Here is a 20968-nt window from a genome sequence, read left to right as displayed (position 1 = left end):
GTATCACCACAAACACATCTAGGAGGGGAACAGAAAGCTTATGAGGAGGCCAGCCAAAGATTTAGATTTAATAAAGGTCTAGACCTTTCCTGTTAGATGCCCTGGGATTGTAGAGAATGACAGATATCTGTGTAACAGTTGGTCACCTCCTCCCAAATGGCCAAAAGGGTCTCCCTCCGAGATAAATTATGATGAGAAGAAAAGCCACACAGCAGAAAGGAGTGGTTGGATAAAAGAGTGGTTATTGGAAAGAAATCTGTGGCAGCTTGCCTTAAATTTTAGGAAAGTGAATTTACTTAGCAGCTGTTCACGTTGAGTTGTCTAGGGATAATAAATAAAAAACTAAAGGCAGAGTTTGGTTATGTAGGAACACATGGAGAAAAGGAAAGTACCAAGTTTAAGATGAGCAAAACTACACCCCAACACAACAAAGCAAGAAGAAAATTTACAAAACCAGTCTATTTGTACCCATTTATAAGCCACAATTGTATATCTCAAAGCTGAGCCAAAAAAGAGACAACAATGGATCACATGAATCTGTTCATCTGCAAAAATTAGTAACAAAACAGTAATTTTTTTTCTTTTTCTTTTTGCTGAGGCAATTGGGGTTAAGTTGCCCAGGGTCACACAGCCAGGAAGTGTTAAGTGTCTGAGGACACATTTGAACTTAAGTCCTCCTGACTTCAGCACTGGTGCTCTACCCGCTGCACCATCCAGTTGCCCCTACAACAAAATAATAATTAATATTCACTTTTATTTTATTTCTTTTATTGCTTATGTGAAATCACTAAAAATCTTGTCTAAGAAATCCCTTACTGGCCTCATTTCCAAAATATATAGAGAATTGACTCTAATCTATAAGAAATCAAACCATTCTCCAATTGATAAATGGTCAAAGGATATGAACAGACAATTCTCAGACGAAGAAATTGAAACTATTTATAGACATATGAAAATATGCTCCAAATCATTATTAATCAGAGAAATGCAAATTAAGACAACTCTGAGATACCACTACACACCTGTCAGATTGGCTAGAGTGACAGGGAAAGATAATTTGGAATGTTGGAGGGGATGTGGGAAAACAGGGACACTGATACATTGTTGGTGGAGTTGTGAACACATCCAGCCATTCTGGAGAGCAATTTGGAACTATGCTCAAAAAGTTATCAAACTGTGCATACCCTTTGATCCAGCAGTGCTACTACTGGGCTTATATCCCAAAGAGATACTAAAGAAGGGAAAGGGACCTGTATGTGCCAAAATGTTTGTGGCAGCCCTGTTTGTAGTGGCTAGAAGCTGGAAAATGAAAGGATGTCCATCAATTGGAGAATGGTTGAGTAAATTGTGGTATATGAATGTTATGGAATATTATTGTTCTGTAAGGAATGACCAGCAGGATGAATACAGAGAGGACTGGCGAGACTTACATGAACTGATGCTAAGTGAAATGAGCAGAACCAGGAGATCATTATATACCTCAACAACGATACTGTTTGAGGATGTATTCTGATGGAAGTGGATCTCTTCGATAAAGAGAGCCTTAATTGATCAAAGATGGACAGAAGCAGCTACACCCAGAGAAAGAACACTGGGAAATGAATACAAACTGCTTGCATTTTTGTTTTCCTTCCCAGGTTATTTATACCTTCTGAATCCAATTCTCCCTGTGCAACAAGAAAACTGTTCAGTTCTGCACGCGTATATTGTATCTAGGATATACTGCAACCCATTCAACATGTAAAGGACTGCTTGCCATCTGGGGGAGGGGGTGGAGGGAGGGAGGGGAAAAATCGGAACAGAAGTGAATGCAAGGGATAATGCTGTAAAAAATTACCCTGGCATGCGTTCTATCAATAAAAAGTTATTAAAAAAAAAAAAAGAAATCCCTTACTTATTATATGTATCATGGCAATTGTTTGAGAAGATGCTATTATTCTAGAAGAGCACAAGCTCTGGCTGATTCTACCAAATGGAAAGGCTCTGAATAAGGGGTTTGGCTTTGAGCCGCATGTCTGTCATCTGAGTCCTCAAGGGCAGAGAGGTAACATCAAAAGGTTGGTCATCGGGTGATTTTTTTCTTGATCACAGCAACTCACAAAGACTATCAATTTACGCCTACATTAAATCACTAATTCCTAAATTCAGAAGTACATTGAGGAAGGTGCACAATTTTATTTATATTAAGACAATTATTTTACATTGGATTCAAATACAATTAAAGATGCAGTTTTGTTACAACTAGAGGCAATGTTCTGCCTTTTTTATTAACCTGAGGATTAATTAGCTACTCTTCAACAGAGACTGTGCAGTTAATCTAGAAGCCAAAGGACAGAAAATTATTCCCCAGAAATCATCATCATATAAGCACTTTATTGTATATGGAATTCTAGGCATTTCAAAAGAATTGTGAATCTAGAGGAAAAAATAAAGCTCTAAAAATGTTCTTGAATCTAGATTATTTACAATTCTATTTGGAGTGTTTGGGACGGAGTGGATGGGTCATGGAACTTACTTCACTTAAGAAATAAAATGAAATATACATAATCAAGGATACATTCAATTGAAAAGTAAGTTTATCCAAAACACAGTGATATAGAAATAATTGGTGGCAACTGTCATGGCAGTACTGGAAGACTTACAGTAAAACATGGTCAAGAGTCACAGAGATTGAGGTTACGAAGGATCATAATTGGACATGAGGGAAAGAATAATTCATGAATGAACCAACATATCAAAATGAGTGCTCATCATTTTTTTTTCAGAATGGTAGAAGAAAAATTAAGTTTCTACCTCAAGACTATCATTATACACAGTTAAACTTTAAGCAACTTGAAAACATTTAGGTGAACAAATAGAGAGATTGACAAATATTTGAATTCACCCTGAAACTCTGCTTTAAGCAGTCAAGGACTTACAATGAGACACCCAGCATTGAGTGCCGTAAAAATAACAGAATTCTAAGGTTTAAGGGATTAGCTAACATTTCTTGGTCTTCTTGCAGTCAGTGAGTGAGACTCCACGTGCTTCTTCAGCTTAAATATCTGTAAGGGAGAGATTCCTCTTATTTCCCTGGCCTACCTGCTCTAATAGGTTTAACAGTTATGAAATATTTGTTTGGCATATTACCTCATCTTTCCTTCTCCAATTCAAGCCCACTCCATCTTGTTTTATCCTCAATGGAAATGGAGAACTTGTACTACACTGATTCCAATAAGCCATTTACACAGATTTGAAAGTCATAAACCTAGTCACTAATTCTTTCTTCACAGCATTTCTTGGACTTAACTCATTCAACAAACCGAATTCATGGGATATAAAAGGTATTGTGTTAACTGACTTTAAGAAGCCTACAAATTTCATATAGTAAATATGATACAACAAATATCTACAATAGAAGCTAATAAACAATATATACCACATAAGCAATATAAGCCAAATACTATACAAGATGACATCCTAAACAAGAAGGCAAATTTCACCTTACAAACACTACTGAGACCTGGTGAATTCTTGGAATATATCACAGAAGAGAGCAATAGCAAAGAGTCTTACATGTACCAATATTGTGAAAGAACTGTATAGCATTAAGATAGTGTCAAAACAGCTAAAGCTCCAAAATAAGCTAAAGCTCCTCAGCTTATTTTGTCTAATGACAAAAACTAAAGTTAACCAAAAAAAAAGTTTTTTTAAAGCTGCAACTAAAAAGGCAGGTCAAAGAAATGATGGGACCACTGCTTGGAGATGTAGAAAACAAAAAAAGAAGATAGAGAGAAGGTGTTGCTAAAAATATTTTACTCTTCTTTTTTTTCTTTCCCTTATCAGGACTCATAGCCAGAACAAAAAAGTTAATAGGGAGCTGTTTTCCAACAAAAGCAGGAAAGAAGTAAGAAACACTTAGCTATTCTTTTTTTTTTTTTTTAAAATAAAGCTTTTTATTTTTCCAAATAGATGCAAAAATAGTTTTCAACATTGACTTTTGTAAAACCTTGTGTTCAAAATTTTTCTCCCCTTCCCATACACAGCAAGAAATCCAATAAAAGTTAAACATGTGCAATTCTTCTAAACATGTTTCCATATTCGTCATGCTGCACAGGAAATCTCAAATTAAAAGTGAAAGAAAAAATTTTAAAATAGAGAACAGAAGAAAATTCAGGAAGCAGCACAAACAAGCAGAACAATTTTTTTAAATTAATAAAACACTGAAAAATTAGTTAACTCCACCTAAGTTTTTTTTTTTTTTTTCCTTGTCTCCATCCTTTAAGCTTACTGAAGCACAGATTTTTTAAACTATATCAGGAGGTCCTCATCATGGCAAATCTCCACACGTAGCCACCATATTAATGAGGAGAATCAAGTCTTATTGAAGAGTTTTTGGCTGTATTTGAAATAGCTGCAGAGGCCTGACACCCTGCAGGGAACCATTTAATTATATATAGGCACCGAGTCAGTTCTTAATTCACAATGTTTTTTTTCATAAGAAATCTAAAGTTGCTATCAGCAAAGCAGGAACATGATTCTGGGAGTCCTGGTAACGATGATTAAACCGATAATAGATCAAGCAGGACAATTTCTAAAATAATGTGCAGAATTTATTCTATATATTTTAAAACAGCCAACAAATAGCATGGTGCGGCTAGGTGTCCCAGTGAATAGTGTGCTTATTCAAATTGTGCTTCAAACAAGTACTAGCTGTGTATCCCTGGAAAAGTCATTTTAACCTCTTTCAACCTCACTTTCCTCTATTATAAAATACAAATAATAATAACTTACATCACAGGGTTGTTACGAAGATCAAATGAGAAAATATTTGTAAAGTGCTTGGACAGTGCTTGGATCAGAAGAATGATGTACTATATTTTGCTTACATTTTAATAAAGCATTTGCCAATGCCTTCTCATGCCATTCTTGTGGATGAGATAGAAAGGTATTGGGTAGAAAATAATATAGCTAGGTAGACTTAGAACTGTTGGTTTCCAAAAGGAGTAATTAATAGTTGAGTGTGAACTTGGTCCTTTTCTTAATGATTTGAATAATGGAATAAATGGTAAACTTATCTATTTTGCAGAGGGAACAAAAGCTAGGAAGGATAGCTGCTATGCTGTGACAGGGCAAACTGGGACTAAAAAGACTTGACAGGCTAGGATATCAGGTCCAAATCCAAATGATTAAACAACAATGACCGATGATAGATCAAGCAGGACAATTTCTAAAATAATGTGCAGAATTTATTCTATATATTTTAAAACAGCAAACAAATAGCATAGTGCAGCTAGGTGTCCCAGTGAATAGTGTGCTTATTCAAATTGTGCTTCAAACAAGTACTAGCTGTGTATCCCTGGAAAAGTCATTTTAACCTCTTTCAACCTCACTTTCCTCTATTATAAAATACAAATAATAATAATTTACATCACAGGGTTGTTACGAAGATCAAATGAGAAAAAGTGCTTGGACAGTGCTTGGATCAGAAGAATTTAATAGAGCTATTTGCAAAGTCTTAAAATTGGGAGTTCAGAAAAATAACTTAAAAATACAAAATCAAAGTGTAGTTCAATATAAAAAATTATTTTCAATTTGTCATACATGATCATCCTTGCATTTTAGTAAGTTTTGTTTGGTTGATTTTTGAGGTGCTTATCAGTCACCTATGACTGAGAGATTGCTTTCTTTTTACACATTGCCCTGTGGGCAAACTTTCATGATTTTGATAAGCAACAAACATTTATAAAGAGCTTACAATGCTTGTTGACTGACACAAACAAACAAGTCCATGCAATCTTAAACTGCACTAAGAAATGCTAAGTTTCCAGAAACAGAAAGATATACAAAACTGTATCTTGAACTAGTTGGACCTTATCTACATCAGGACTTCTTAAACTTTTCCACTTGCAACTCCTTTTTGCCTGAGAAATTTTTACATCCCACTAACTAGGCATACAAATCAAACATTTATTGATAAGAAATCATAAAGAAAAATTTTTGACCCCCACATTCAGTTTTGTTTTCAGGTCAGAGAACCCCATTTTAGGGAAGGACAATTGCTAGAGAGCAAAGAGGAGAGACGCCAAAAAAATCAAGTGCCATAAAGACCAACTGAAGAAACTAGAGGTGGAATGGGCCTATTTATAGTTAGGAACAAGGGAAGAAAAACAAGGTATTGCCCACCAGGACAGGTGCAAGGGGTTTGGGTTGTGATAAACACAACATGATTAACCACACACCCCCAGTGCAAGAAGCTTGGGTTCTAGTAAACAGGATACCAGGAAGCCTGGGTCCTGCTACATGGTTTTATTCTTTGTTTTTCTCAAAATCTGGCTAATGGTTAAAAAGTAAACATCTCCTTAGAAAGGGTCTAAGCAATGAATAAAGAATAAGCATCTTTCCTTCTACTCCTACATTTCCCTATAAAATATCCTAACGTACCCCCTGAGACCAACCAGTTCCCTGATGCTGCTTGTTCCTGTCCTGCTTCATATGACAATAAAGCCTTTTCCTTTCAGAATCCAGTCTCGTGTTCAGGTAATTAATTCTTTTTTTAAAAAAAATTTCTTCTGGTCATACATGTATATTAACTTTCTAAATACACATTTCTTTATGAATCATGTTGAGAGAAAAATTGTAACAAAAGGGAAAAACCATGGGAGAGAAAAAAACACAATAACAACAGAAAAAAACAGTGAACATAGCATGTGTTGATTTAAACATTCAGTCTCCATAGTTCTCTTTCTGGGGACATTTTCTATCCAAAATTTATTGGGATTGCCTTGGATCACTGAACCACTGAGAAGAACCAAGTCTTTCTTTCTTTCTTTTTTTTTAAATTTTATTTAATAATAACTTTATATTAATAGAATCCATACCAGGGTAATTTTTTTACAACATTATCCCTTGCACTCACTTTTGAAGAACCAAGTCTTTCATAGTTGGTCATTACACATTCTGGCTGTTATTATGTACAATGTATTCCTGGTTCTACTTGTTTTTCTCAGCATCAGTTCATGTAAATCTTTCCAGGTCTCTCTAAAATCAGTTTATTCATCATTTTTTATAGAATAATAATATTTCATTACTTTCATATACCACAATTTATTTAGCCATTCCCCAATTGATGGACATCTATTCATTTTCCAATTCTTTGCTCAGATAATTGATTTTTACCTATCACACTTGCTCTCCCACTGCATTTCTAGTGGTGCTGGAATGTGGGAAGGGGCAGAGCTTGAGGGCCGGTTCTTTGGGCTCCCTCTCCCTTGCCCTCGATGACTTTCTCTAGTTCTGACTTTGGCTTCTAGACCCTATCTTTCCTTCTTGTTTCCCTTTTCTTTGTCTGCTCCTGGGAGTCTCTACCCTAGGAGGGGTTGGACAACAGTATCAAGAGGTGTGAACTGCCTATGTGCACCCTGAGCCATCTGCTCTTCCTATACAGCAGGGGATGCCTTGGTTGAAATGCATTTTTCTTTTCTTTTCTCCTACTGGACCTCTGAGATTCCAAAGTCCCTGGTACAGAAGTCAGAGATGAGACAGGGACCCTCCACTCATCCCCCCAACTGCCTCCCCCCCACCCCTAGTCTTTTGATTTTGGCTCCTCCTGCCCCAGGAGCAACTGGACAGTGCCTGGAACTGACCCCTGTGTATACTATGCAGTAAATTTGAGGGCAGGATCTGAAGAGGAAGAATATGGCTTTCTTTTGCAATACTGCCTGGCTTCAATACAGTTTAGTAAATCAGGGAGAGTGGCCTGAATATGGCTCTAATACTCTTAGCCATCACCAGACATAGGCCTTTCCATCCCCTTCTTCTGCTCCTGGGTCCCAAGATGGGCTCAAGACTTTTTTTTTTCATTTCCCTCCTCCTACTCTTCTCCCACAGCTCTTCTGTTTCACCTCTTCCTTAATCTCAGGGAGAAGGGCAAGGTGACACCCCCAGTCCTGCTGACCACATCCCCTGGTCCCAGCAGCCCCAACTCTAGTAACTCTATCAGGGCCCAGACAGGCTCCCCACTCACCCATGCAGGCTTCATTCCTGCAGCCTTGATATGGGGATGCCAATGTCCAGATGAAGGATTCTAGGAGGTCCCACGGATCTGAGGCATTGAATACACACAAGTATGTGCGAGCAGCCTGAGTCCGGAGGTGCTGGAAGGTCTGCACCTGCAGAGCTCCAGGGACAGCAGGGGCTCCGCACCATGATTCCTCCAAAGAGGGAGGAAAGTTCCTGCTCCAGAGGAGGAGACTCGAGACAGCACAGCCCTTGGAGCAGAGAGGAGACAGGGCAGACTGAAGGATCACCCAGATCCCCACAGAGGAGGAGAGATCAAAGATGTGTGCCAAAATTAAAAATTCAGCAAGCAAAGAAAATTTGTATAGTCTGAATAATGTTTTTTTTGAGATTTGTAAAGAAAAATAGGAAAGGACTAAAGCAAGAACATGGAAGGTAATAAAAGTTTGGGTTTTCAAACCACAAAAAATATATAAAAATGAAAAGAAGGTTTAAGCACGTTTGAAGGTTTGAGGAAATTACAGAAAGCTATGAGAAAACTAATAAGCATCAGGTTCTTTCTGAGATTACAAAATCTACTTTTGAACTAAATTATGATGTATTCTTAAGTGTGATAATTAGAGTATATTACTGCCACTTTTAAAATTGTTGGCAGTATATTAGCTGGAAATAAGTCAATCCCATAATATGAAATGCTTGGAATAATCCTCATGGAAAATATGCTACAAATAATTGAAATCATAAGTTGAGATTTGTATGACACCATTTGGAAAATAGCACTAGGTGACAATCATTGAATCTATTCTGATCGATGCTATTTAGGATTAAGATAAATTGGAAATCTGATGGATCAGGGAACTTGTTAGCTGCAAGATCTTAAGACTAGTTAGCATGCAGCAGGCTTAGAGGAAAACCCTGCCACTTTCAGGGACAGACTCTGGGACTCTATGTCAAGTTCACTGACCTAGATCCTGAATGCTGGGTGGGGGCAACAGTCCTGGCCATGCATTTTATTTCATTCAGCTCTGGACATTTGTTGCAAGCTCCAAAACTTGAAAAAGGTTCCTAAACCCATTTGGGAATTGCTTTAAGTGACTTTTGTGGTCTATAAGGAACAAGTTGCAGATGGAGAAGGATCTGAGGATTAGAAAAAAGGCTCAGGCCTTAGCCACTGCTATAGATGTGGCCAATAACCAAAGCCATGGTTCCCATCTCATTTAACTCTTGCTTTAAATGTAGGAAGGACGACAATAGTTCTGACACTATCTTCTCCAGTCCTTGTGTCCATGTCCTGATGTAAATTAGGAGAGACACTGAAAAGGGGACTGCCCCCAGCGTATATATGTGGAAGGTTTGAAGCCAGCTATTCAGCTTCCTTCCCCTTCCCAAGGTCCTCTAAACTCAAACTGATGGGGCCCTCTGGGTAGCGTGACTCCCTCTTTGCACATCTCTCTTGCTGAACTGAGGATGAAGTTAAATCTATTCCCTTCTTGATACATACAGGAGTCACTTATTCTGGTCTCATCTCCTTCTTTGATAAGATCTATTCTATCCTTCCCCTCAATCCCTTGTGAGTTTAGATGGCAAATCCCAAAGACCTTTGGCCTGTGCTTACAAGGACTTCCTTTTTGTTCATCATTTTTGGTCTTTTCTAAATGCCCAACACCTTATGTCTAACCTTATGTTACTCTCCCAACTGGCAATCCTTGCCACTCCAAAATTTTGCCTACCCTTTCCAAAATTTTGTAAACTCAAGAGATTTGGGAAGACAGCATACCAGGAAAATCCCTCAACGCAACTCCCATCCTTTTTTTTTTTTTTTTTTTTTTTTTGACAAGGCAAAGTTACTTGTAGTATCAAGTGGCTGAGATCAGATTTGAACTCAGGTCCTCCTGACTCCAGGACTGATGCTCTACCCACTGTGCTGTCTAACTGTTCCTGTCTTCATATGTCTTAAAGATTTCATAAGATATCCCACTAGAAACATTATTCCCTAAAGCCCATCCACAACTGCAGCCATTCTCTGCATTTCCTAGCCAGTCTTTAAGAGACAACTGAAGACTTTTCTTGATGTGGCTGGATATTGCCAGGTCTGGATAATCTCTTTTTAAGCTCCATTGCCATCTCCCTCTATGAAGCCATCTGCAAGTCAGATGGCACCCATCTTGGATGGAGGCCCTCTCAGGAAATGTCCTTTCGAGATCTAAAGTGCTGTCTTTCTTCAGCACCAGCATTAGTCCTTCCCAATCTTGCCAATCCTTCTATCTTTGTGTAGATGAAAGGCATGGGTTCTATGTCCAGGGTGACCTTGTCTGATTCTTGGGCCCTGATCCTTGTTCTATGGATTACTTTTCCAAAGTCTTGGATCTAGTCACTTCTGGCTAGCTTTCCTATCTTTGGGCAGTAGTGGCTACAGCCCTCTTACTGCCTAAACACCATATCCTAGAGGTAAAGAGATCTCAGTCCCTCTTTCACCCTATGAGTGGGGGGAGATTACCCTAAATCTCAACAGCTCCTCTATTCAATACTCAAACAACATAACAATGGAAAAAGACAATCCTCATCATCTGAAGGTCCATGAAGGCCTTATGGATCTCCCCACTAAGCTTGGTAAACTCAGAATTACCTTTTCTAGGACCTAAGATACCTCTTGTTGGGGTCCCCATATTCTCTTCCATCTCTCTAACAGTCCTACTCATTTTATTTTCTAGCAAATCCTGAAAATGGGACTCCTGTGGGCAACCTTTCTAGGAATTCATGCCAACATTTCCCTTGATGAAGCAGCAGCTACCATTCAAGCAGCTTGGGAAGCATAATGAAAACCTCCCGCATAACTCTTTTTTGTCCCTGGCCAGTTTGAAGCACTTAGAGATGACAGAGCCTGCACTTTTATTCCCCGATTCCTATTATCCTTGCCAAACGAATAAATGGGGAAATGGAACAGGCCTCAGCAGGGGTTTCTATTTCTTGTTTTTCTCAAAATTTGGTCCATGGTTAAGAAGTAAATATCTCCCTGGAGAGGATGGATCTAAGCAATGAGCAAAGAGTAAACATCTTCTCCCCTACTCCTACATTTCCTTATATACTCCATCCTCAAAGTACCTCCCCCTTCCCCCGAGACCAATCAGGCTGCTCCTAATGCTATTTGGTCCTGTCCTGCTTTATATGACAAAAAAGCCTTTTCCTTCAAGAAATCAATACAGGGTCCAAGTAATTCTTATCCACTGAACCTGTTCTTCCACTATGGGGATGTTTAACCCAGAGAAAAGATGTATGGCTTCAAGAAATAAAATAATCTTTAAATACTTGATGGTTATTAGAGAAGGGACAAGCCTTATTCTGCTTAGCTATGGAAAAGCAATGGATTAAAGAGATATAGATTTAGGTTTGATTAAAAAAAATTATGAAAAGCTTCCTAACCAAGTTATTAAAGAGTGGAATAGTCTACCATAGAATCTAATGGGTTCACTACCACCAGAAGTTTTCAAACAAAATTGAAATGTCTTCTTAAAAGAAAAAAATTAACTTTTGCAATTAAAAATCAGTTTCTTTTCCTCCACTTTCCTCCCGTGAAGCAATTAAAAACTAAATCCTTTTATCAAATATGTAATCAAGACAAACAAATTCCCACAGTAGCCACATTACATGTTTCAATTACATATTTCAATCTTCAGCTTGGGTCCACCACCTCTCTGTCTGAAGATGGGTATTATGTTGGGGGTTTTTTAATCCAATTTTATTTTCAGCTCCAAATTTTCTCCCTCCCACCTTTCCCTTCCTCTCCATTGAGAAAGAAAGAAAAATAAAATGCATTATATAAGCCAAATTTCAACATTACCCATTTCTAGAAGGTAGCAAATTCTATCACAAGTACTCTCTAATTGGAGGATTCTGGGAAGATGATGGGGTAGGTCAGTAAATTTCAAGCTTTCCAGATGTCCCCCATAAACAGAACAATGTTTCATAGACTGGTGAAAAATCAAGAAGAATAAGGGCAGAACAGGGATCCTCCTGATCCAACCCAAGGCGACTAGAAGAAAACCTTTAGGCCGGCAACTGACCAGTGTGAAATGTAAACACTTTCAGGCTCCACAGAAACATGAAGTGGGGACCTCTGGGGCTGGCTGGGTTTGACTGGAACCTCAGCAGGAACCACAGAATCTTTCACCTCCTGGATAGCTTAGTGAGTTCAGAAAGACTGAGTGAATCTTAGTTGATTAGGAATATCAGGCTCAACTATGCTTGGGAACTCCTGGATGGGAAAGAATCAGCACACCAGGAGTGCAGAGGTGGGGGACAGGGATGCTGAGGGCTTCAGGCACTTACAGAAGGCAGGAATTTTTGGTTTGGGGTTCCAGGTCAAAAGGGAGAGCTGAAGTGAAAGTAGGATCACCTCTCCCCCTCACGATTAGAAGAGATACACTGATATTAAAAAAAAAAAAAAAACCATCAAAGAAGAACCCCACCATAAACATTTACTATGGGAACAGGGAACACTGGGGTTCATATTCAGAGGAGGATACTTAAGTAAAAAAAAAAAAAAAAAAAAAAAAGCTTCTTCTACCCCAAAGAGTAACATGAAATGGCTCCCTGCCCAGAGAGAATTTATAGAATTCCTCAAAAAGGAACTTAAAAATCAAATGAGAGATATTGAAGAAAAACTAAAACAAAACAAAACAAAAACCAACCAAGAAAAATAAGATGATGGGGGGAAAAAGTTAACCTACTAGAAAAGAAGACACAGTCTTAAAGATGAAAATAACTCTATGAAAAATTAGAATTGGGGAAGCCAGTGAAGCTATACAAGAAATAACAAGACAAAATATAAAGAATGAAAAAATAAAACAGAATATGAAATACGTATAAAATAAACAACAGATTTAGAGAACAGATCAAGAAGAAAAAATGTAAGAATAATTGGATGACCAAAAAAAGAACCTTGATATAACAATACAAGAAATAATCCAAAAAAATTGCCTTGGAGTGATAGAACATGAAGGGAAACTAGAAATAGGAAAAAAATCCCAGTCACCACCTCAAAGAGATCCTTTTGTGGAAAATACATAGGAATAGTATTGCCAAATTTCAAAAACCTTCAAATCAAAGGGAAAATGTTGCAAAAAAACAAGAAAAAAAATTCAAATATTCTGGAGCTACAATTAGAATTGTATAGGACTTACCAGCAGACACAATAAAAGAGCACAGGTCCTGAAATAATATATACCAGCAATCAAAAAAAGTAAGCCTGAGGTTAAAAATATCATATCCAGCAAAATTATCTGTAACATTGAATGAAAAAAATCCACATTCATAAACTTGCAGATTTTCAAGATTTTCTTTCAAACTGAACTCAACAGAAAATTTAACATATGAGCCAATATCAAAGATCAAATTTCAAAGAACATGGACAAAAATATTTATATTTTTTACATACAAATGTACATTGTATGTTTAAGACTGACATCAGCAACTGGGTAACTCAAAAGAAAGAGTGGGTAGAATTAAGGTAAAAATAATGATAATGTTATGCAAATAAGGTACAAAGGATAAATAGACAGAAACACTGGAGGGGGGAAGACTCATATTGAGAATGGTTTAAGTAGGTAATACTACATATATACCATTAAGGGTATAGCACCCTCCAAAATCTATAAAGAGATAATGGGGAAGGGATGGGTGGAGGGGAATTCATCAGGTAGGGAAGAAGACAAGGGAGGGATCCATGGATGGAGGAGCTTATTAATAAGTAAGGAGAAGCAAAGGAGCAGAATTAAAGCAAAGAGTTAGCAGGGGATGATTTCAGAAAGGCCTAGAAAGACTTACATGAACTGATGATGAGTGAAATGAGCAGGACCAGGAGATCATTATACACTTCAACAACAATACTATATGACGATCAATTCTGATGGACGTGGCCATCTTCAACAATGACATGAACCAAATCAGTTCCAATGGAGCAGTAATGAACCGAACCAGCTACACCCAGGGAAAGAACTCTGGAAAATGACTATGAACCACTACACAGAATTCCCAATCCCTATTATCTTTGTCCGCCTACATTTTTGATTTCCTTCACAGGCTAATTGTACACTATTTCAAAGTCTGACTCTTTTTATACAGCAAAATAACAGTTTGGACATGTATACATATATTGTATTTAACTTATACCTTAACATATTTAACATTATTGGTCAACCTGCCATCTGGGGGAGGGGGAGGGGAAAAGTTGGAACAAAATGATTTGCAAGGGTCAATGCTGAAAAATTACCCATGTATATATCTTGTAAATAAAAAGCCATAATAAATAAATAAATAAATAAATAAACAAACAAACAAACAAACAAACAAACAAACAAACAAACAAATAAATAAATAAATTGTGTTACCACCTAGAGCTTATCTTGGTATATGGTATGAGCTGTTATATATAGTTTTTGCCAGACAGCTTTCTGGGTTTCTCAAAAGTTTTCGTCAAATAGTTGTGTTCTAGTCCCAACAGCTGGGTTTACAGAGGCCTTAAATCTTCCAAGATTGTTTGCTTTAAACATCACTGTTACTATTCTACTAATTCTGTTTACTTCCTCCTTCATCAATTCATCCATGTATTCCCAGTTTCTCTGAAGTCATCCCCCTTCATCATTTCATAGATGTCAACAGTTTTCCATGCCATTACATTCATATACCATTAATTTGTTTAGTTATTGTTGCAGTTAGGTAGAATGGATAGAGTGCCAGGCTGGGAATCAGGAAGACTCCTGAGTCACACTTACTAGCTGTGTGATCCTGAGCAAGTCACTTAACTCTGTTTGCCTTAGTTCTTCATCTGTTAAATGAGATAGAGAAGGAAATAGCAAACCATTCTTGTATCTTTGCCAGGAACACCCCAAACGAGGTCACAAAAAGTCAAATATAAGCAAATAACAAATATAAATGGGAGTTCCATATCCCTTGGTTTTCCATTCTTTGCCATCACAAAATAAAACAAAGCAAAATATTTCCATTTCTTCTTGTGGATTACAGTATAGAAGGAACAGGTAGAAGTTAAAACTATAGTGGTCTCTAAAATACCTTTCTGGTTCTGTGATTGTATTCTGGGTGATCTAGGAAAGCCATTAAACAGAAGTTAGCAATTGTGCTACCTTTAAAAATGGCTAGAATTTTGACATGTAAAAATTAGGGGAAGGACTATAATGGACCTTTTTGTAGAACCCTGAATTTCCCTGCTATTCTAGATAAGATACAAGATGCCACAATGTATGAAGTAATGAAAAGAATCTCTAAGTGAATATCAATATTTACTGTACCATTCTCAAGAGTTAACTCATCTATTAAGACCAAATATCAATTTAATGGCATCTTTTTCTAACATGTGTTTGAGCTATGAGATTCCCCTCTTCTCAGACTTTCCACTCTAGGAATTAAGAGTACAGAAATAAATCACTTGAAAAGCCATGAGAACTGACCCCACTCTCAAAAACAGGTGGAGCCAGACCCTAATTGTCATTAGGACAAATAGAGAGAATTTCAAAAGAGATTGTCGCTTAGACCTAATTACACATTTTGCTAACTTTTGGAAGACCAAATAAGGAGATCTCAAAAGTTTGAGAGATTGGAGCTGAATAAGTGTTGGGAACAGGACAGAAAGTTCTTGATTTTCACAAATGGATGGAAATAAGGAAAAAGTCTTGCCAAATAAGTCATCCCTTTTGTCTCATGTCCCTCTGTTTTGTTTTCAAAACATATATATAACATTTGGAGTGGCTAGGTGGCACAGTGGATAGAGTGCTGAGTCCAGAGTCAGAAAGACAACTTTTTCCAGAGTCAGAAAGTTCAAATCCAACCTCAGACACTTATTAGCTGTGTGACCCTGGACAAGTCATTTAACCCTGTTTGTGCCTCAGTTCCCTCTTTTATAAAATAAGCTGAAGAAGAAAATGGCAAACCACTAGTATCTTTGCTAAGAAAACCCCAAATAGGATCACAAAGAATAAGACCTGACTGAAAAATGACTAATGACAAAATGTAATATTTAAGTAAATTTCAAGTATAGGTACCTAAATACTTTTCTTTCACTTATTCAACTCTCAGATGTCTCCTCCCTTATCTTCTGAAACAATCACTTGAAACACACTGCCCAACAATAAAAACTTCAATTTATAATTATAATTTGTGGTAAATTGACAATGGTACTGATTGCAAAGATATGACCTTTTATCCACAGATACATGAAATATATATACAGTGCAATGAATTAAGTTGTCCCTACCCTTTCCCCCATTAAACAACATAAGTGCAACATACTCACTCTAGGAAAATGCTTCCTGATCAGTATATACAAACACATGTATGTGTTTGTGTGTGTACATACAAGTGTACCCTGAAGAGAATTTCTGAGTCTGGCCTCTCTTTTTGCTCTCCTCAGGTTAGAGGGAAATTGTTTTGTGCTTTTTAAGCTAAAATTAGTCCAAGAAGTAGGGGAAACAAGTTTCTAAGAGGTTCTTCTTTTTAAAAGCAGGTTTTATTGGAAATTACTGAAAAAGACAGAATCCTTGAAAATCAAGACCAATGAATTCTTAGAAGCTATGTTTTTATATGAAATATTTATCAGGATACTTTTTTTTAAAAAATTAGTACCAGAAGTATCAAATTCAGCTTTTTTGTCCATCTTGGGTTTTCATTTTTAAGAGTTCAGAGCCAAAAGACTATAAAATTGTATACCCTTTGATCTAGCAATGCCATTATTAGATCTATATCGCAAAGAGATCATGAAAAAAAGGGGGAAAGACCCACACATACAAAAATATTTATAGCAGCTCTTTTTGTGTGATAAAGACTTGGAAACTGAGGAGCTGCCCATCAATTGGGGAATGGTTGAAGAAGTTGTAGCATATTAATGTAGTATAATTCTATTGTGCTATAAGAGATGATATGCAGGCTGATTTCAGAATAATCTGGAAAGACTAACATGAATTGATATTGAATGAAGTGAGCAGAACAATGATATAAAATATGGAAAATGCTATCCATATCCAGAGAAATGGATATGGAATCTCAATTCACATTGAAACATACTGTTTTCATGTTTTTTAATTTTTTCCCTTTTGTTCTGAAGCTTCTTCTACAACATGATTAATGTGGAAATACGTTTGACATGATTATACATGCATAATCTACAGATTGCTTGCTGTCTTGAAGAGGAGAGGGAGAAAAATTTGGAGTTCAAAATGTTATAAAGTCATATGAATGTTGAAAACTATCTTTACATGTAACTGGAAAGAAAGAAATACTACACACACACACACACATTTATTATTATCTTTTTTTAAGAGTCAGAGGGGCTTGCTTATCAGGGAGAATTACCAGCCCCAAAACATCTATATTTTAGTCACTGAACAATCTTTTTTCAATCCTCAATACCTCAATAGGTACAATCCATGGCTTTGCATCCCATTTCCATGTCTTCAAAATGGCTACTACTCTTGCCTAGAACACTTTTCTATTAACTTTTACCTTTCTGAAACCTTTATTTCTACATGAAGTCTTTCTTGATCCTGCATCTAAAAGGATTTTCCTCCAAATTATTTTATATTTCTTATGCACAAATATGTACACATATGTACACACACACAGTTTCCTGGTAAAATGCCAGCTCTTCAAACTTGATAAGAAGGCGGCATTTACTGCTTTTGGGATGGAATAGAGTCTTCCCTACTGCCTTGCATCAGGAAGCAGATTAAGTGTCTCTTCAAAGATCTCAAAGTGTACATTTAGAAACAGAACCTATAGATAATACTTTGTCTCCCCACAAATTAAAGTGCAAAGTCCAAAGTAAGATTAAGAAGCCAGAAAACCTGTTAGTAACATCATTTTTCATCTGAAAAGCTATAGTTTCTCTACACAACAGAGTACCGAAAAGTTTCAACTTTTGTCTACTTCTTTCTCCCTACACCTGCACTCCAATTCTGGGTCCTTATACCGGTGCAATCAACAGCAGGCCTAAAGCCATGTTCTATGACTAGAGGCCTCAAAGAACAAATCCAGAGACAACAATCAGTAGTTGTGTTCTTGTATCTTTCAGAGAGATCAAGGCTATGTGATTACAGCCATAATTCCAGTAGATCTGCCTTAACATAATTTAAAATTTTTGTTCATGGATTATTTTCTTTCTGATGTGGTTAGTGATTTACAATAAAAATTAGCTGTTTATAAATAGCATTTGCTATTAAATAATAAAGAAAACAGAAAAGAAAGTTGAATCATTTCTCCTGCTTTCAGTAAGTCCTGGACTTCCCCATTCAAAGCATGTCAAGCAAAGGGAATAACATCCACATAATCACAGACTTTCAGAGCTGAAAGACCATCTATTTAGTCTAATTAATATCTGAACAAGACACCTTTATACAATATATCCAAATTCCTGAGCTTTCATAAGATTTCCAGCAAAGAGAAATTTACTATATGTGGAGGCAAACAATTCTAATTGTTAAGTCAGTTTTCCCTTATGTGAAACAAATTTTCCTTTTAGTTACTTCTATTTACTGTTCCTAGTTCCGTTTTAATATTTGCTGAATACTTAAATATAAGGAGCTATATTAGTTAAGGATGAGCTAGGCTCTTTAGTGGAAAAGTACAATATGCATTTGGAGAACAGCTAGAAGGAGTAAAGGCAGCTGGAAAGTTAGGGTGTAGCACATGTACCTAAACTTTATCTTGAAGATAATCAACTGCTGGCCATTGAAAATATATGAGCAGGGGAGTAACAAGAAAAACAACAACAGTGCTTTAGGAAGATGAAGGTATCTATAAGATACAAGATTACTAGAGACACTGAAGGCAGGAAAATTGTTACAAAGCTACCTATTCTATTTACAAGGATAATAATAAAGGCCTAAATAGAAAAGGAACAAGAGATAGAAGACATTTATTCCTATCCTTCCATTCCAACCTTAATCCAGACCCTCAGTCTCCTATCTGTGTTACAGCAAGTGTTCCAACTGTTGCTAGAAGATGTGGCTATTCAGAAATATAAGGTTAGCAATATAAGAGCCTGCAGCATTAAAAGTCTAGCAAGATTAGAAATGGGGTGATTTCCTCATTTTCCAAGTAGCTCAGGATGCAAAATGAGATTATCTTCATGGTCCAGCAAATGCTTCTTGAGAGCAGGTAGCAGAGTTAGATCTCAAAGAAAGGAAGAGAAAGAAGTTCATTCCAGTTCTAGTAGGAAGAAGAATGAATAAAGGAATAAAGAAGGAAAGAATTTCATTTTTGTCCCGGAATCCCTAACACCTAGAACAGTTCCTTGTACAGGAGATGCTTAATAACTACTTTTGAATGCATGAATGAATGGCTAGTGTACTTTAGTGGAATATGAATATATTAAGAAGTCTTAACATTTAGAAAACATCAAAAATGAGGGCCTGAAACAGAATTATGTTATAAAGGGGGAAATTCTATCTAAAAATGTTATTTAACCCTTATCCTCACCCTTATTTTTTAAGAGTAGGAGAAAATAACAATCAATAAAATAGCATTTTAGCTGTAATAACTCAGCTCAAAGCTTTCAGACAGCAATGTGAAGACAATCCAAAATTTATGAAGTACATAACATAAAGGCATTCTTAGGAGGTAAAATTAAACAGTTTTTTTTTTTTTTTAAACACACCATGGCTTCTCTGATCATTAAACTACAGCTAATCATATGACACTCACTTCTTCCACTATTAAAAATGCAGTCACCTCTAATATAGATGCTTTTATCGTTCAATTGCAGTATTAATGTCAATCCTATCTTATCTTCTATATTTGAAAACTAACAAACAACTTAATGTACAAGAGAAAGGTATCTTAGCTACCCAGGAAGAATTCTGCCAGAAGGAATTGGAAACTCTTAATAACTAGGAATTTGACATATTGTTTCTTGTGCTGGGTGTCCTCAGCAATAGCCCAGAGGTCCTTGGTGCGGTTATACTCTAGCAAGAATTCATCACCTAACTAACTCAGCAGAGACAGTGCCAATCACTCAATCATTTTTTGATTCTAACTCCTATTTATTCCAGAGATTGAATTCAAATCAGCAATATTTACAAAAGCATTATGAATACAAAGATGATGAAAGAAATATATCTGTCCCCAAGGAATATATAGTCCAATAGAAGGAGGAGAAAAGATATATCTAATGCTACAAAGCAGAATGTTCTAACGAAAAACCTTAGATAAAGCACTTGTGAAAAATGTTATGAAGGAAAGATGGCTTTCAATTGAGGGGGAATGAAGAGAGGTTTCACAAAGGAAAGAGCACCAGTTAGATCTTGAAAAAAGGGAAGGATTTTTAACCAGGAGAGACTGGAAAGAAAGAAATCCATCCCAGTTCTAGCAGGGAGAAAAGAGTGAATGTAAAGGCACAAATGAGAGAAGAATGAAAACAGAAGAAAAAAGTAATCCAATTTAACTGGAACCTAAGAATACATAAAGGGAAGAAACATGGGATAAGACTAGAAAAGTAGAGACATGTTGTAGAGAATCTCAAATACTATACTTGAGAAACATATACTTAATTCAGGAAGTACTAAGATTTTTGAATAAAAAGAATGATGTGATAATGTGGTGCATTAGGAAGACTGGATGAAATTGCTACTTCAAAAAGGCTCAGTTGTTTCAATGACTTTTTGTTCTCCCTTATCTTCTTAAACTTTCTGACCAGGAAGATTTTCCAAGGATCCCACTTACCATTGTTATTGGCAATTAGTGTGACAAGCGTCTTCTTGGCACTGTCGCTGTTCTGTACTCCGCTGCTACTAACGGTGGTGGATGTAGAGAGGTGCCCACCAACAGAAGCATGGGCAACGATGGGCACTGGAGCTGAGACTGGCTGCAGGCTCACAGAAACTGTGGGAAGGGGAGGTACAGTCACTTGAAGACATATGACCCAGGGACAGAAGACAAAGAAGGAATCTGCCCTTGCTTTTCTTCT

General features: G+C 36.8%; 1 protein-coding gene across 9 annotated transcripts in view; it reads right to left on the bottom strand.

The window, feature by feature from the left end:
* The window catches only part of POGZ (pogo transposable element derived with ZNF domain), a 60814-nt gene that overhangs the window by 23759 nt on the left and 16087 nt on the right, over positions 1-20968 (bottom strand). For 6 of the 9 annotated variants that reach the window (XM_051992646.1, XM_051992647.1, XM_051992649.1 and 3 more), the window contains exon 3: positions 20725-20883. The exons of the other annotated variants lie outside the window; for them this stretch is intronic. In XM_051992646.1, the coding sequence (XP_051848606.1) occupies positions 20725-20883 (159 nt within the window). The remainder of the gene's footprint in view (positions 1-20724; positions 20884-20968) is intronic. 9 annotated transcript variants of the gene reach the window in all.

This window comes from Antechinus flavipes, chromosome 4, assembly GCF_016432865.1.
Source record: "Antechinus flavipes isolate AdamAnt ecotype Samford, QLD, Australia chromosome 4, AdamAnt_v2, whole genome shotgun sequence".
Taxonomy (NCBI): domain Eukaryota; kingdom Metazoa; phylum Chordata; class Mammalia; order Dasyuromorphia; family Dasyuridae; genus Antechinus; species Antechinus flavipes.
This window is presented reverse-complemented; position numbering and strand designations above follow the sequence as displayed.